The sequence below is a fragment of the Talpa europaea genome (genome assembly GCF_964194135.1).
Source record: "Talpa europaea genome assembly, chromosome: 14".
Lineage (NCBI taxonomy): Eukaryota > Metazoa > Chordata > Mammalia > Eulipotyphla > Talpidae > Talpa > Talpa europaea.
This window is the reverse complement of record NC_140082.1, coordinates 12,562,931-12,580,370: the sequence shown is the minus strand read 5'-3', so window position 1 is coordinate 12,580,370 and position 17,440 is coordinate 12,562,931. Positions and strand designations below refer to the sequence as shown.

The 17,440-nt window shown below is 51.8% G+C and overlaps 1 protein-coding gene across 1 annotated transcript in view; it reads right to left on the bottom strand.

Annotated features, from left to right (window-relative positions):
- Positions 1-452: 452 nt before the first annotated feature.
- The window catches only part of WSCD2 (WSC domain containing 2), a gene marked incomplete at both ends in the record, with an annotated part of 43,157 nt that continues 26,169 nt past the window's right edge, over positions 453-17,440 (bottom strand). The window contains 4 exons of the mRNA XM_084253859.1: positions 453-805; positions 4,544-4,744; positions 11,632-11,796; positions 16,465-16,639. Coding sequence (XP_084109985.1) covers positions 453-805; positions 4,544-4,744; positions 11,632-11,796; positions 16,465-16,639 — 894 coding nt within the window. The remainder of the gene's footprint in view (positions 806-4,543; positions 4,745-11,631; positions 11,797-16,464; positions 16,640-17,440) is intronic.

Below are 17,440 nucleotides of genomic sequence, written 5' to 3'. Positions count from 1 at the left end.
TGGCTCCCCGGGTGGAGAAGAGAAGGGGGCGGCGCTTAATGCTCAGCCCAGGGGGGAAACGCAGCCCCAGCCCCTTTTCTTACAAAAGTCCCTTTAGCTCCTGCATCAAGGTCCTCCAAACCTGCAGGGGGCACCCACAGGCTGCGGCACTTCCTCCCTCATGTTGAACCCAAAGTGGTGGAGTAGAGAGGGGGAGATAGCAAAGGATTCATGTGGCTGGAACTCCTCCAGCCAGCAGCCCTCTCCTTCTCCAGGGGGTGAGGTTAGGGTGGGGAGTACCTGGACAATCTCTTCTCTTGAGCTCCCTTTGTCATGCAGGAAACTCACTGAAGGCAAAAGCAGCCAAGGGGGTTTTCCCCAAACCAAAGAGCTGACAGATGGGGCCCCCCAGGGTCTCGAGTCTCAGGCCCTGCTTGATCAGGACTCCCAGCCTCCCTCCCCCTTCTGCCGCATCATCTGGGGTAGTAGTCATCGGGAACCCCCGTGAGGTTCCTCCCTTTGAGGGCTGCATCCACCATCTTGATGTAGGCAGAGATCGTCTTCTTCATGTCCACCGTGTAGGGGTCATACTCCAGCTTCCGGAGCCCCGAGCGCTTGAAGTTGCCGTCTTTTTGGCTCTCCACGCAGAGCAGACGGTCCTCCCGGACGGCCACCCCCAGCAGGCTGACCATCCGGCCCAGCTGGATGAAGAGGTCCTGCTTCAGGTCCTCAAAATGCACCACCAGCACCTTCTTGCCGAACTTGAGCCAGTCCAGCGTGTGGGTGGCCCACCAGGGGGCATAGTTCCTCACAAACTCGGGCCACTCTGTGGAGAGAGCAGGGGGGCCGGTGACAGGAGGGGGGTCATTCACAGCAGCCGTGACACCCTTAGCTTCCCTTAGAGCCCCAGGGCTCACCTGATACCCCCACCTCAACTCAGCGCTGCTGCTTTGCCTGAGTATTCAGAGCCCTCCCTCCCTTCTCTCGGTGAGTGACTAGCCCCGCACAGCCCTATACCACAGAGGTTACTGTATTTCTATATTTTAATACATTTATATTAATATACGGCATCGTATAATAATATATGAACAGTTCTCCATTCCACTTATTCCTCACAGCCTTATGAAGTAAGTATCATCGTCTTCATTCATAAGGTTTTTTTTTAAGATTTATTAATTTATGCATACAAGATCTGGGGGACAAGCCAGATGTGTGGGACAGGGTAGGGGGGAGACTCACCAGAGACAGAGTGGGGAACAGAACAGGCAGACTGAGTGAAATACACTGCTGAGGGGAGCGGCGGGCGAGACAGGAGAGGTCTGCTGCACCATGAGGGTAGCTCCTTGGCGGGCCGGGGATCGAACCCGCGCTGCAGAGACTGCGGTTGCTTCCTAATGCGCTGCTTAACCCCTTGCACCACCAGGGAGGCCCCCATTGTCTTCATTCAATACAAGAAGACACTGAGGCATAAAGACTCTTCGCCCCACCCTGCTCTTTCTGGAACAAAGGTCAGTGGGTCTCCCAAGGTAGCTGCAAAGTCAGGACAGGCTCATCACCAAATCCTTACGCCAGCCGGAGGGGTGACCAATTATCTCATTTCATCCTAGTGATTACCCTGAAGGGAAAGGAGCAGTGAGGAAACTGAGGCTCAGAGAAGGTGAAGCGACTTGCCTGGGGTCACACAGCAGGGAAGCACCCCCCAGACCAGGCCTGTCTGATTCTAGGCCCCATCCCAATCACCAGCAGCCTTACCCCCACTTCCTCCTGCTGCCTTGCACCCGGCAGGGGCTCAATAAATGGTTGTTGAACTAAATTGAAATTCCCAACTCCAAACAGCAATGTGATAAAGGGCTCCTCTTTCTTTGCAGAACACATCAGAATCCGCGGTGAAGCTCCTGCGCCCCCACCGCCCCGCTGGAGCACCAGGGCTGTTTGGGCAATATTTATGCAGTGACAAGGATAGTTTTTATCCTTAAAATAGATTATTTACAATGTATCTGGCTAATTGGGCCCGTACTGTTATAATGGGTTAAGACCAGATGCATCTAAGTGATTAGAGAAAAATCCAGCTCATGTATAATCTGCCCTGTTTTAGAATTTTCCCACTCCTGAGTCACTTCACAGCATCCCCAATGGTCTAGGACCACTGCTTTCCTGGGGCACAAGCCAGGTGGATGGAGCCCCCAGACCCCGACTGAACCCACAGCTATCCCAGACTGAGCCCGGCTCCTGCCCTTCCAGCAAACCCTCGTAGCAAACCCTAGCAGCACCGGATCTGATCACCAACCCACTGTCCTCGCTAGATCCTAGTGTCCCTCCAGGTGAGATGTAGACATGGGGACTTTGGAGACGGCCTGCCAGGGCTCAAACCCCAGCCCCTCTCCAGATCTGCTGCGTGACCTTGCAGATGCTCGTCCATCTCCTTGAGCCTCAGTTTACCCACCTGCAAAACGGTGGCTGTGCCAAGACCTACAGCCTGGACAAGCTGGGAAGAGGGAGTGGAATGTTTTGCCCACATCCGGGCCCAGTGGCTGGGACCCAGCGGGGCTCGGAAAGTGCTGGTCCCTGTCACAGTTGTTTTGATGTTGGCGCCCAGCATCGCGGAGGCACGCACCTGCCCATCGAGTAGGGGAGAGCTCCCCACGCTGGAGTCCCAGCAGTTCCAGAGGTTTGTCCACTCCCTCTCTTCCCCCCAACCCTATGGCACAGCCTCTTCATTTGAAGCTCCTCAATTACTTCATTGTAGGAAGAACAAAAACTAAAAACAAAGGCCCTCAATTAGCTCAGGATTTCTAGTAATTGATGTCTGCCTTCAAATCGGGTAATAAAGACCCGCTGAGCCGCGGACCATTGGTAATGAGTGCTGGTTCCGCCGGAACTGCCGCCACGGGCCCGGCGGGCCACCGGCTGGCCACCCTCAGCTCCGTCTTGTCGTCGGGAGGAACCGGGGCCTGATTAATAGCTTAACTGTACTTAATTCCCCAGAGAATCATTAAACACAGTCTCTGTTTCATTAAACAGATCCAGGACAATTCACCTTGTGTAATCATATCACATAAAACTTTGCTTTGGACCCACTCCAGGGAGATTGTAAAATTAACGTTCTGGAACCAAAAGAGTGGGGGATTCGCAGGAGTCTCCATAGTGCATGCTGAGGGCGTCCTACAGCTGTGGTTCTCCAACTTTAAAGAGCACATGAGGCTTCTGGGGGAATCTCCTTAAAATGCAGATTCTGATCCAGCCTGGGGCGGGATTTGCTGTTTAAAAAATCTCCCAGGTGGTGGCGCAAGGGGTTAAGTGTCAGCACTATGAAGCTATTCACAGCCTCAGCAGCGTGAGTTCCATCCCCGGCCAGGGAGCTGCCCACAAGGCGCAGCAGACTTCACCTGTCTCACCCGCTGCTCCCCTCAGCAGTGTATTTCAGTAGATCTGCCTGTTCTGTTCCCCACTCTGTCTCTGGTGAATCCTCTCACCCCCCCCCCATACCTCTGGCCTACACCCCAGTTATTGTATGCATCAATCAATCAATTAATCTTTTTTTTAAAAATAAAAATTCTGGTTATGGTGATGGAGATGTGGATGATAAAAGACACCGGATTTTTGGCCTCCCCTGGTGGCGCAGGCGGTTGAGCACCACACAGTGAAGCTGTCCACAGCCTCTGCAGCGCCGGTTCAATCCTGGCTGGCTAGTGAGAGTCCCACATGGCGCGCAGACCTCTCCTGTCTCGCCCACTGCTCCCCAGTGTATTTCGGTCAGTCTGCCTGTTCTGCTCCCCACTCTGTCTCTGGTGAATCCTCTCACCCTCCCGTGCATCTGGTCTATACCCAGGTTCTTGTATAAACAAACAAACAAACAAACAAACAAACAAATAAATAAATCTTTTTTTAAAAAAGGCAGATTTTAAGGACACCCCCCCCCCCAGGGGTTACAAGGTACTCAAGATGGCAGAGGTGGGCTCCACTCCAAAGCTCTCTTAACTGTCAGTGGGCAGGGCCACTTCCTGCACTGAGTCATTTACCCACACAGCTGTCACCTGCCAAGTGCCAAGAGCCAGAGGTGGTGCTCAGTGCCCCACTCTGTCACTTCCCAGATGACCTGGGGCAAGTCACTAGCGGTCTCTGTGCCTCCCAACCCGACCCCCAGAGCTGCCGGGAGGGTCCGCGGCAGGCACACTTGCACGCAAGCGCACAGGAGCTCAGCGATGAGCCCATGGCCACCTGGTCTCCAACCTGGGCTGGATCCACATTTCCCCCCTCCTGGGAATTTTGAACCTGCTTCAAGACCCACGGGGTGTCCATCTCCCTCTGCCCCAATTATTAAGTGGCAGGACAATCTAAGTTCAGGGTAGCAAAGCAGCTTTTCTGGGAAGTGGCAGAGTGGGGTTTGAAAACAGGGAGTCTTGCCCAGGAGCTCCTGCCCTTACCCACTGCACTGTGATTGTCGCGGGGCATGGAGGGGCGGGTGGTGCCTGTGGGTCCGCAGGGACATGGAAAGCAGCAGCTGCACCTCACACCGTGCCCTCAAGGGCCCTGCCCCACTCACTGCCCTTGCACCAAGCCATACCTTTGCCCTTCCAGTGGGCATGGGCAGCAAAGCCAATGTGGCCGCCATACTTGCGGTTGAACTCTGCCATGAGGGCCTTGTAGGGGTTACGGATGAGCAGGATGGCGGCATCGAAGGCTTCGATCTCCTTCTGGCCGCTCTCATGCGTCTTGATGCAGATGGTCCTCCCGCTGCGCCAGTGGTCCCGTTCACCTTTAAACCCTTCCCGCAGGTGGGGGCAGGGAACAGGCCAGTGAGCTGGGGGAGGCACGAACCCCACCCACCGGTTTCTGGGCCACCTCCGGAAGCCTCGTGCATGCATTTCTTCACTCTTTCATTTACTGTCATATTTATTGAGCACCTACTATGTGCCAGACACTGTCCTCGGAGCTGGGGATAAAATGGTTTGCAAAAGTGCCTGTGAATGCAAGGGACTTTAAATCACTGCCGTGGTCCGTTCTACATTTGAGTATTTGTGCTTGGGCGCCCCAAGGGGGGCCAGGTGGTGGCATAATGGAGGATTCCTCAGGCTGGCATCGACTCCCCTACCCCACTGAGGTTAGATATGCCCATGGACTTGCTTTGGCCAGTGGAATGAGGGCAGAAGTGGGTTTCTAGCGAAGCCTCAAGATGCATTCCATCATTCTGTTGCGTCTCTGTGCTTCCACCATCTCTGTGAGAAGGACATGCTCTGGGGGGCTGTGGGTTGCAGATGGTGAGAGACACACCGAAGAGACGGAGATCCAATCTGTGATCTGGCACTGAGCAGCCAGCCGGCCTAGCCAAGATCACTGACAGTAAGAGGCACCCAGAAAGGGTTTCTGGGAGATAGGGAAGAGGAGTTTAAACTGAGAACTGAAGGATAAAGAGGAATTTTCCAGCCCAGGAGAGGAGGAAAAGATGGTGAGAGCAGCAAATGCCACGGTCCTGTGATGGGCGGGAGACACTTGTCACCAAGTGACTACTGAGGGAGAAGAGAGTACGGGGAGCACATGAGTGGGAGGGTCGTGAGGATCGTGATAAAGAGATCAGCCCCTGACTCAAAATACTGGGGAGTCCTTAAAAGGATTTAGCAAAATGAAGGGGGAATCTGATTTGATCAGGTTTTCATTTCACAACTGAGGAGCCGAGAGAAGCCTGCGTGGTTGGGGGAGGGGGTGACAGCACTGGCACTGGGCTGGACACCGATTCTGAGTCCTGCACATACACCAGACACCCCAGTCCTCTCAACCATCCTATGAGGGTTTTTGTAGGTGAGGAAGTTGAGGCAGAGAGAGATCACCTGAGGGCCTAGACAATGTCTCAGGATTTGCAGAAATGATCTTGTGGGTTCAGGGACACAGAGAATAAGGCTTTTTTTTCCCTACCCCCACACCCACCCCATCTTACAGCAGCCTATATAGTTTGCAGTTAGGAAAACAGGCACAGAGAAAGGCAGCGGCAGACACTCAACAACTCTGAATGCCCTGAGCTTATTGGGGCAGGACATGTCCACTCCTACCCCCAAAACATGGATGTCCTGGAGGCTGGGGCCCCCCAGAAACAATGGGGTATGTGTTGAGGCAAATTGTCTACAAAACAGAAATTCCTGCCGAGAGGCTGCTTCTTCAATCTGCTGCCCATGCTGGGCCTCCTCGCACCCCTCCCTCGGGCCCTCTGTGGTCCTGACAAGCCACAGAATTTGAGCATATACTTGAGGTTGTGGGGTCCCTGAGGTGGAGCAAGGGAGAGAGAGGGGACACAGAGCCGAGGGAGAGTAGAGAGAGGAGATAAGCAGACAGGAGCCTGGAGAGAGGGCGGGCGAAGAGGAGAGAGAGAAAAACACAAAAACAAAATAAGGAGAGAGAAGAGCAGAGACACAAAGACAGAAAGAATAGATGGGAACTACACTTACATAACAGAGGCCAGAGAAAGATGAACAGAGACAGACAGGCAGGTAGACAGAAAGACAGGTGGGTAGATGCACAGATGCAGAGAGAAGCTTGCATTACAAATAGGCAGCCTCACTCGGTAAGAGGAAGAGAAGGCAGAATTCAAGGGGGGCAGACACTTGGATTCTGGAAGGATAGGGTCGTCCATCCATCCATCCATCCATCCATCCCTCCATCCACCCACCCAGCCACCCACCCATCCATTCATCTCATTCCATCCACCCATCCATCCACCCATCCATCAACCCAACCATCCACCCATCTCATTCCATCCACCCATCCATCCACCCCTCCAACCATCCATCCGCCCTCCATCCATGCCTCTCTCTTTCACTCAAATGCCTTCACAGCGCCTCTGTATTTTGTGTGAGAGTGTGAGGGGCTGAGGGGTGAGGACTATCGCCAGGATGATGGGAGAGAGAGTGGAGGGCAGTGAGTAAACGTCAGGCAGCCCTTCTGAACTGGGAAGGGCCCAGGGGAGGACCCGCAGACACGGGAGGAATGGAGGTCTCCAGCAGCATGGGGGATGAGGTGGTCATGCCCGCAGCTACCCACTTAGATAGGAGCAGGAATGGGGGGGGGGGAATTCTAAAGGACTTAAAGCAACAAGAGTCGCTGGAGGATCAGCTCAGACAGAAGCCACCATCCCCACCCCATCACCTAGGGGCCCTCATTTCTAATCAATGACCTCCTCAATGTCCCTCCCCACTGCCCCTTTCTCCTCCCCACTGTCGCTCAGCTGGGTGACCCTGCAGCTAACCCCTCTCCCCCACTCATCTGCGAACACCACTTCTCTGCCTAATACCCCTTAAACCTCCACTGCTCACCAGGCTCTCTGCCCACTGCCCCCAGGATAGGGTGAACAGTTCTCAAAGGACACTTGGGGGCTCCCCTCATCGTGTCTCTGCCCACGCTTCCTCCTTTCTTTTCGTTAAATCCTACTCTCCTTGTGTGCACACACCCCAATTCTGACTTATAAAAAAAATAGAAAGCACCTATCACTGTCACAGTGCTGGGTCCATCGCTCAGTGAATGCCCACAATGATTAGTATTAGTAATGGTGACAAGAATATATCAATAGGGGCCACACTGAAGGATCCTGGGTACTAGGAGGGTGAAAGAAGAACACCGGAGTCCGCCAGAGACATTGCAAAGGGGGAGGTGCCCCTCTGCTGGAGGACCAGGTTTCCAGACAGATGAGCTGGGGCAAGCGTGGGGAGGGGACTGACTTCCCAGGGAGAAGAAAGAGCAGGTGCAGATGAGTGTGTATCCCCTGCAAACTGTTCATATGCCTGGAGTCTGTTGCCTGAATGGGGCAGCAGGACCACAGCCCAGTGGGGGCAAATTAGGGCACAAGCAGCCCCGCCTCCCTCTGGCTCCAAGCTTCCCTCTCGCACCCTCCAGGGCCCTCCAGGATTTCATGAAGTTAAGCGTTTCTCTGCTGCAAACGTGATGGGAGAGAGGTTGGGGGCTTAGCTGGGGGATGGAGGGTCCTCTCTTTGCCTGCACCCCACTGCCAGTCCTGAATTCCCAGGGAGAGCGCATTGTTCTCTGCAAGGGTTCAGGCCATGGGAAGTATTTTTAAGCCCTAAAGAAAAGGCAGCTGCAAGCAAAGCCTCAGCTGCCTGTGACCAACCCACAACCCCCTGCCTTTCTCAGTGGGGCTTAAGGAAACATTTACACAGCTTGAGCCAGGGGAGTTGTCAGAGGGTTTGCCTGCCTTCCTTTGCTTTCTTTCTTTTTCCTTCTTTCTTTCTTTCCTTCTTGTTCTCGTCTCTCTCTTCTCTTCCTCTCCTTAAAATTTCAATTATCTATTTAAATTTATTATCAACCCAATTAATTATTAACTCTTGATATCCCCCAACACTCGAGTATAAAAAAGCATAAGGCAGAGACCCATTTTGGCAATGTCGTGGGTCTGGAAGGAGACTGCTGGGTTCCTAGTCTAGGGTCAGGGGTTTCCTTCTGACTTTGCACTGGGATCATATGGGGAGCTTTAAAAAAGGCTGATGGCTTGCCCCAATCCCAGGAATCTAATCAAAATGATCTTGGCTATATCCTGGGCATCAAGACTTTAAAAACTCCCCAGGTGTGTGGTTAGAGATGGAGCCTCCTGACTTTGGCTAAATAGCTGACTGTCCTTGTTATGTTTCTTTCTAAAAATAATGTGTATTTTATATTTCCACAATATAAACTGATAAGGGGTTAATATCCAAGATACATAAAGACTCAAACAATCCAACAACGGAAAAACAAATCACCCAGTTCATAAACGGGCAGCAGATATGAACAAATAACTCACCAAAGAGGAGCTACAGAAGGCCAAGAGACATATGAAAAATGTTCATCGTGGCTTCTGATAAGACACACATGCAGGTTCAAATCATAATGAGATCCCATCTCACACCCCTGAGAACAGCACACAGGAAGAAACCCCCCAATAAGCGCAAGAGACGCTACAGAGAAAGAAGCAGCCTATTACCCTGCTGGTGGGAATGGAAACTGGTGCAGCCAGACTGGAGAGCAATCTGGATTTACCTTAAAAGGCTGGAAAAAATGAAAGTACCACTGAACCCAGCAATCCCACACTTGGGCCTCTATCCAAAAATATGAAACAAAATATACGCCCTGCAACGTTTATCGCAGCACCATTTACAACCCCGGAACACCGCCGCCGCCCGGATGTCATCAATAGAGGACTGAATTGAGACGTGGTCCACCCCTCTATGGGCTACTATTCAGCCATCGGATACGTGAAATGCAGTTATTTCAGCAAGATGGAGGGATTTTGAGTGAATTATGTAACGTAGAGCAAGGCAGGTGACAAAAACAAATACTGGACATTCACAAAGCAGCCAATTAGATAAAGCAAAAGATGGAAAGCAACAGACATTAAGCAATACTATGAGGGCTCTGAGGTTAAGGGTGGGCGGGGGAGAGGGACAAGGGGTGGTGTGGGCAAATTTAAATAATTAAAAATAAATAATACATATATCACATACTATCTTATTTTTTTTTTTTGAAATATCTGTGATTTTGGTGCTGACAATCCATACTATAGATGAGGAAAAAGAAACTCGGAGCAGTGGAGGATCTGGTCCAAGCTCCCAGAGGTGGTAAGCGAGCGTTCAGAATGAAAATTCACCCTGCAGGCTTCATCTGAGATTCCGTTGCCCTTTCTCTGAGGTTGAGGCTGAGTTGGAGCAGAGATGGTACAGACCTGGCATGTAGACCGCCGTTCCCCGTTCTACACCCTCGACAGCATCACTACCAGGTCAAGGAACACTGTCGCCGAGGGAGAACAGATCCTCAGACTCCTTCTAAACACAGCATCCCAAAGCAGGCATTCCTCGGGACCGGCACACGAGATGAAACTACTTTGGGTCACTGAACGACATGATTCTCAAGGACCCTCCAACCTGTGACATTGTGAGAGTCCAGGAGCAGGGGCGCTGCCATGGCCAGGGAGGGAGGCAGCTTGGGGCTCTTCCCAGGGGGCTTCTCCAAGACACTGCCCAATGGCTAAGAGCTTGGATACTGCCCTAAGCATGCAACCCTCCCCAGCTGGGAGCCTCGTACATAGAGGTGCTGTTACCAGAACCCAGCTGCCTCAGTGGTGGGAGCCGGCAGCAGCGGTGGTGTTCTTTTTCCCTGCTGCTCCACCACGTCAGTTGTGGCAGTTGCTTCTCAGAGCCCTTTTATGTAACAGTGTACTGCTGTAGCAGTGTATGTAACAGTGCACTTGGATTGTGGAATGGACCAATCAGGTGCAAGCTATGAGCTGATTGGTGCTACATGGCCCAATCAGTCACAGGATTGAAAAATGGTCCATTCAGATGTGTGGGTGGGGCACCCTGAAAGAGGATATAAGCCAGGGTTGGAGGGAGCTGAGGGAGAGATGATGCTAGCCCCCAACAGGAGAGACGACCCCAGCCTCCAAAGAAAGAGAGAAGATGGTTCCAGCCTCCGAAGGAAGAAGGGGAAGACTCAGTTCCTGGCCTCCGACAAAAGAAGAAAAGAAGCATCTAGCAGCCCACCTCTGACCAAAGAGGGTTGAAGAGAAGCCAAAGGACCTTTGCCTCTGACATTTCCTGAAAGAAGCAAAGGCCCCGGGCCTGGTGTCTCAAAGAGCTGTTTGTTGTTGGTATAGCCCAACAACTCACAAAGGGCTGTTAACCCTGGGTGTCTCTGACACCGCCTCTGAGGGACCAGTATTGATGGTCACTACCGGCCAGTGCTGTCCCTCACTTCTGGTGACTGGTGGCGACCATCACTGATGCCATCTGGTGAGGTAGCCGTCACTTGTGGATACAGTAAGCTCTTCGTTAACCTGTTTGTAAAATAAACCCCATGGTTGTTGTTCCTGGAGCCTGAGGTCTCTTGCAATTGTGCTCGTGGGTGAGAACCCACAGACAGTGACCTGTCCTCTAATCGGGCACTGTTCTTTGTTAGGCCATAGCCCATAGGCCCCTACTGTGTGGCTTTGGGGAAGTTATTTCTCCTCTGCAGGTGCCTCAGGTCTCATTTCTGGGAAATGGTGTCATCATCCTCCATCCACTGTGCAGGGTGCCAGCATGGCTCTTGGCACCTAATAGTGGCCAAGACAACATCTGTGAGAATCCAAACCTACATCTAGAGGCTGCACACAGTTGGCACTCCATCAGCACCTGTCAGCAAACCAGACTTAGGAAGCACATCTAGAACATAGCAGAGCTCAGTAAATGCCGATGAACAGAGTAAAAATAAAATACCCACACAACAAGTATCACTGACTTAATGTGGATGAGATACATAATAAATAAATGTCGTAAATGTCAATAAATACCCCCAAAGTGAACATAGTTATTGCACCTCTGTGTAGAGCACAGAGTTGCTGGTCAACAAATGTCTATGGCGCAGTCCCCAGCACATAGTAGGTGCTCAACACATGTTCGTAGTGACCTAATTGGGGAGAAGTTACCAGGCGCTTAGTAGGTGCTTGACATATGTCCCTTATTGAATGGATGCATGTGAGGTACCCAGGATGTGGTGTCCAGGAGATATTTGAGAGATAATGTTTGAGGGGAGAGGAGCAACGCACAGTAGGTGCTCAGGAAGGGGTATTCCCACAATCTCCCAGTGGGTCCTTCCCAAGCCCTGCCAGGCTCCTGCCCTGCCTGCTGCCCTCTGCCTCCTCACCTTTGTTGTAGAGAGAACCATCGAAGTAGTAGCTGCCAGTGTAGAAGCCGGTGGCCAGCTCAATGAGGTGGCGCGCCCAGGTGTTGCCGGCACCCGGGAAGCTGGCCAGAGCGATGAGCTGCTTGGACTTGGCTGGCAGGAACCGTCTGTCCATGCAGCGGTTGTCTGCAAAGGGCAGGGCATGGGGAGTGCTCAGTGGGGGGTCATCGGGCCTGTCTGGAGGGGCCAGCATAAGTCCCTCCCCTGCCACTTTCCATTCATGTGACTCAGTGCACAGGATGGGACCCTTTCTGGACCTCAGTTTCCCCACATGTAAAGTGGGAGAAGTCATTCCTCCCTCTCAGGATTGATACGAGAGATAAATGAGACCCTGTGTGAAAAGGGATGAACACTGAGCAGGGACAGAACAAAAGTCAGCTGGGAGGATAAGTCTTTCCCCCTGCCTCAGTTTCCCCCGGCACAGTGAGTCACTCTCACATACCACCCCCACACTTTCCTCCAGAATCAAACCCTCATTCCCTCCACATGAGATCCAGTCCAAGGTTCCTATCTTGGCCTCCCAGTCCGGATTGGCCTGGCCCTGGCCTGGCCGAGGCACATCCCACCCACCCACTCTCACCACCCATACCTGCACCCACCAGCCACCTGGTATCTCTTTACTTTCCATCTCTGCTCCTTCCTGGCCCAGCACCTTCACACGGTTCCCCTCAAGGTCTCCTACCTGCTTTTGCCAGGTAGACACATCTTATCCTTCAGCTCTCAACTGAACTGGTACTTCCTTCCTGCCTCCCTTGACTCCGCGGGCTCTCATGAGTATGTCATGTTCATCTCCTTCCTATCACTTATCACTGCTGCAATTCAAATAACTGTTAGTCAAAACCCTGACTGTATTGTTCTTTGCTGATTCCCTAGTACTAGTGTAACATATATCACATCTGGCATGTGATAGTAAATATTTCATGGTCGGTTGGATGGATGAACAGGTGGATGGCTGGGTGGGTAGGTGGATGGATGGGTGGGTGGATGAGTGGATGGGTGGATGGGTAGGTGGAAGGGTGGGTGGGTCCGTGGGTGGGTGACAGTAAGTAGATGGGTGGGTAGGTGGTAAAGGATGGATGGAGAATCAATGAGTAAATAATTATATTGACTTGATAGGGCTCTTATAAGAATCCAATGAAATAAGGCATGTAAGACGTTAATACAGTAAAGCACTCAAAAGAGGAAGCTATTACTATTTTTCTCTAGCCCTCTCCTTCCTCACTTGTAAAATGGGTTGGGGAGCTGAGCCCCATCCTGAGACTCTCGGTTCTCTGGCTTTACAGAGGCATCCTCATGCCACTACCATCAGAGCTGAGGCAAAGTTTATGCCTCAGCCTCTCCCACCACACCCCTACTGGAGGTGAGAAGGCACAGAGGTGATGTAAGGGAAGCCCTAGAGCAGGGCTCTGGGATGGGAAAGGAAGAGGGGGGACCCCCAGATTTTCCGTGCCAGCCCTGCTTCTTCACTTTGGGCTGAGGACCTCACTCCTTATTCCACCACGTAGGGGACAGCAGATCAACCTGCCTCTCCCCGCTGGGCTCCCCTGCCCCTTGGGCTCACAAGATGGCTCTGCACTCCATTATGTCCTCCCTCCTGCCCTTCCAGGAATGAAGGGACTGTCCCCTACTGTAGTGCTCCCTCCTTCCCAGTCTCCTTGCTTCACCAGTCCCCCTGTATCTTCTCTCCCCGTCTCTGCTGACTTGGTCACATTAGTATCCAACACGATTGAATAGCTCCATCATCAGAAAAAAAATTCCCCTCCAGCAATCACTCTCCTCACCTCCTCACCTCCTCACCTCGTTCAGCTGGTTTCTGGCAGAGTTGCCCACACGCCCACATCCTACTTCCTTGCTTCCCAGTGGGCTCCTCCCTGCTACCTGTACAGACCAACTTCTGCAGAAGGCAGCCAGGACCCCATCCATTTTCAGTCCATCCCAGCTCCCGTGCCTGCTCAGCAGCATTTGATCGCAACACACTCTGCCCTTGCGATTCCCTCCAAAATCCACCTGCTCCTGTTCTACATTAGCTGCCATTATTGACATCTGCCCCTGAGCCACGGTGATTTCTCATGGCAGCTCTTCAAGGGGGATGTTTGAAACCCAAAATTTAAATTCCAGTTCTGCCACCCACTTGCCAGGTGACCTTGGGAAAATGATGTATTTGAGCCTTAGTTTCCTCACCTGTAAAATGGGACTACTGACACCTGGAGGGCCAGGTGAGAGAATGCCTGGAATGTTCGCAGGGGCTCACTCACTGTGGCCGCCATCCCTGGGAGCGCTTAGCACTGTCACTCCCCCCAGAGTCAGGTCCGCCTCTCGCCAAGCCTTCTTGCATCTGTTTGTTCAGAGGCGAGCAGACTTTGGAAAAAGTGAACCAAGGCTTTGTCTTTGTCAAAACCAAGGAGGTGTGTGAGAGTGCTTTTCCTAAGAACACATTGCAAAAGGAGAAAGAGAGCTGCAGAACTTTCTGGATGGTGGCTATTTTCAGCTCTTGATAGGGGGGTAGATTATCCTGCTGCCTTTGAATAGAAATCCTAAAATTGGTACATTTCGCTCGACGTAATGTTACTTCAAAACATCAGAGGCAAATATTGAATTATAATTAATGATACACAGAATGAAGTGTACTAACATTTGCAACTTCCTTGGAAATGCATCAAATATAAGAAGGATTGAGAGAGAGATGGTGACGTGGAGAGGTTCATGATAAAGTAAATATATAAATGTTAACAAATGTCAGCTCTACGGGATGAGTCTATGGGTGTTCGCTACGTAATTCTTTCCATTTTTTCTGGAGCGCTCTCTTTTTTTTTTTTTCACAATAAAATGTTGGGAGGAAGAAAGTATCTGGCCTCTCAATCTGTTTTCCTCTGAAAATAGAATTCCCCATTCAAATATTGCCTGGGAGGCTCAGACCAACTCTGAGGGAAAGTCTGATGTTTTCCGCATTAAAAAGGAAGCAAGTTTATTTGGTTCTGAAGCTCCATAAATCAAAGCAGACGCCCGAGGCATCTGTGTTGTATATTGCTTTGGAACCAGACAGACCGGGGTTTCGATCCAGGGTTGTGACAGCCTCATCGTGTGATGAGGCTCTTCATTTCTCTATGCCTCGCCTGTAAAACGGGGTTAATAAAACTTACAGGATCAAATGGCTAATGCATGTAAGGTATCTATGGCGTATGTTGAGAAGCTGTGGCTAAGACTGCAGTTTCTCGACCCAGTTTGCCTGGGTTTGAAGTGCCCTCTGTGCCACGCTGCCTTCATTGTCAAATGGTAAATAATAGCAGCCTCTACATCACTGGATTGTTGTGAGGGTTCAATGAGTTAATTCGGTCTATAGGTTTAGACAGAACCTGGCACACAGTAGGTGTTCAACAGTTATTTAGATCCTGGCAGGAACGCCAGGGCTTGGCACATAGTAGGTGCTTAGCTTAATAAATGGCATAGTGGATCAGGCTCTTGGCAATCCAATGAACTGCACGTCTCTCAAACCTCCCAGTGTGTAGGGATTGCAAGTGTGACATGGAAAAATTGAAGAGCAGTAATGGCCTGGGGGCAGGGCACAGGGAACAAGCAAACTCATCAATTAGGGGCTCTTTATCTGCTATTGAAAAGGCTCCAACGTCTGTTCTGTCCACATCAAAGCCATTCACGGTCATGGGATAATTAATCTGTGCATGACTTTCCCCCCCAGGCTGGGGCATCACAGTTTTGCACAGACTAACCAACACTTCCTGAAAACTAACAAACGCTCACCCTTCCTCGTCACAGTGTAAATAACACCAAGAGCTGAATTTGCTAAACACAGGCTTGCTCGCAGGGCCCTCAACTGGACTTGAGCTGCCTCGAAAACTGCCCAGCTGCCCACCACCAGTGCCCCCATCAGGCCAAGCTCTGATGGGGCTGCCTCTAGCTTTTACAACACCTTTGTGAAAATCAGAAGAAAAACACGTCCCCGTTCCTCTGGGCGGATGCTCTGGCATCCAGAGCACAGCGTGGGCTGATTTTCAGGCTCCGATTTTCCTGTAGGCTGGGCAGCACAGGGACCCAATCCTGGGTCGGGCACAAGGAAAATAATTGGGAAACCCTAAGTGCTGTTACTGCTACCTCCACCACCAGCATCACCATCACCAGCATCATCATCATCACCAGCATCATCACCTCCATTATCACCACCGTCACCATCACCATCATCATCATAGTCTGGTGACCCCAAGAGATGGAAGAGGAGAAAAACAGTAAGTGTGGGCTCCATGAGTCAAGGAAGAAGGCTAGAAGGAGAAGATGGAGATGAGAAAGAGGAGAGTGTATAGAATTCTCAAAGTGGAAGGGCCCTCGGAGGTCAACGATCTATAACTTCATTTTACAGATGGAGAAACTGAGGCCCAGAGAATTCTCAAAGTGGAAGGGCCCTCAGAGGTCAACGATCCATAACTTCATTTTACAGATGGAGAAACTGAGGCCCAGAGAGGGAAGTGACTTGCCCAGCATTTGTGCTGGAGACCCAGGTCTCCCCCGCCCAGCTTGGATGTCTCCCACTTCATCTCACGGCCGCCGTGGGGGTCCTCAGTACGAGGGAGAGAGGTGAGGGTCTTCAGAAGCCCCGCCCCTTGCCTAAGGCCCTTCCTCTTTGCCCACCTTGTATGCAGAGCCTGGTCAGGTCACCAACGCCCCTGCCACTGCTGTGTGCTCTCAGGCCTGCACAGTTCTCTCCTGCCCAACAAGCTGTATGGAAGGGACTGGCTGGGTACCTCAGCGGGGAGCGGCTGGAGAAGTCTGGGGGTCCTGGCTTACCTTGGACCTGTGTCTGGTACACGATGAAGTAGCTGGGGGTCCCACAGCTCTCAAACTCCTCCGCGCTGCACTTCTGGGCACAGAGCTGTTCATCTTCCCTTTCATGGAGGGGGAAGCGCGTGGTGGGGAACCCGCAGTGGCAGGCGGTGCCCGCGAGGGCCGCCAGCGGGTACTCCTGCAGACAGGACATGAGCGGGAGAGGAAGAGAGTCATGAGCCCCCTGGACCGGCCAGACTCCCAATGCTGGGCCCGACGTACTTCCCACCAGCCCCTCCTGCATCGTTCTCCCCAAATTGAGGATACCCCGAAAATCCCACTTGTATAATTTCTGCTTCATCTGTGTATCTTTCCCCGAGCTTTACTGAGGGATAGTTGACAAATAAAAAGTTTGTAGTATAAGGTGCACTCACACACAGCAGATACTCGATGTTTGTACACTCTGTGCAACCACCCGCAGCCCAAGGAGCTCACACCTTGTCTTGCACGCTACCATCTTCGTTTCCGTTCCCCTGTAATGTTTCTTTGAAGTCAACCCACTTTTTGAAACTTAGATTTCAAAGAAAACCTCGATTCACACCCACAAGTAGTACGTGGAGAGAAGTAGCACCTCTGCACATCCTCACACTGTCAGCGAGCGCGACAGAGACAGAACAACGCAGGTCAGGTCTAACTGGGCACTAAGCCAGCCCAGACCCTGGGCCGGGGCCGGCTCCCTCCTCCCTGCAAAGGGTAGAGAGGAGGTAAAAGACACTTGGGCACTGAGATGGAGCTTTCTCATGGAGGATTTGAAAGAAAACTGAAAAAGAAATGCCTGTCTCGGGCCGTGCATCCCATAGTAAGTGCCCCGTCCCTCTGTCTGACGGTAACATGAAGCCCAGGCTTTAGGAAAAGCTGCCTGAATCCATTCTTTTAAGCCAAAAAGGATATTAACACCTAAGTGCAGACACAGCCTTTGTTGGGAGAGCTGCTCTAATTG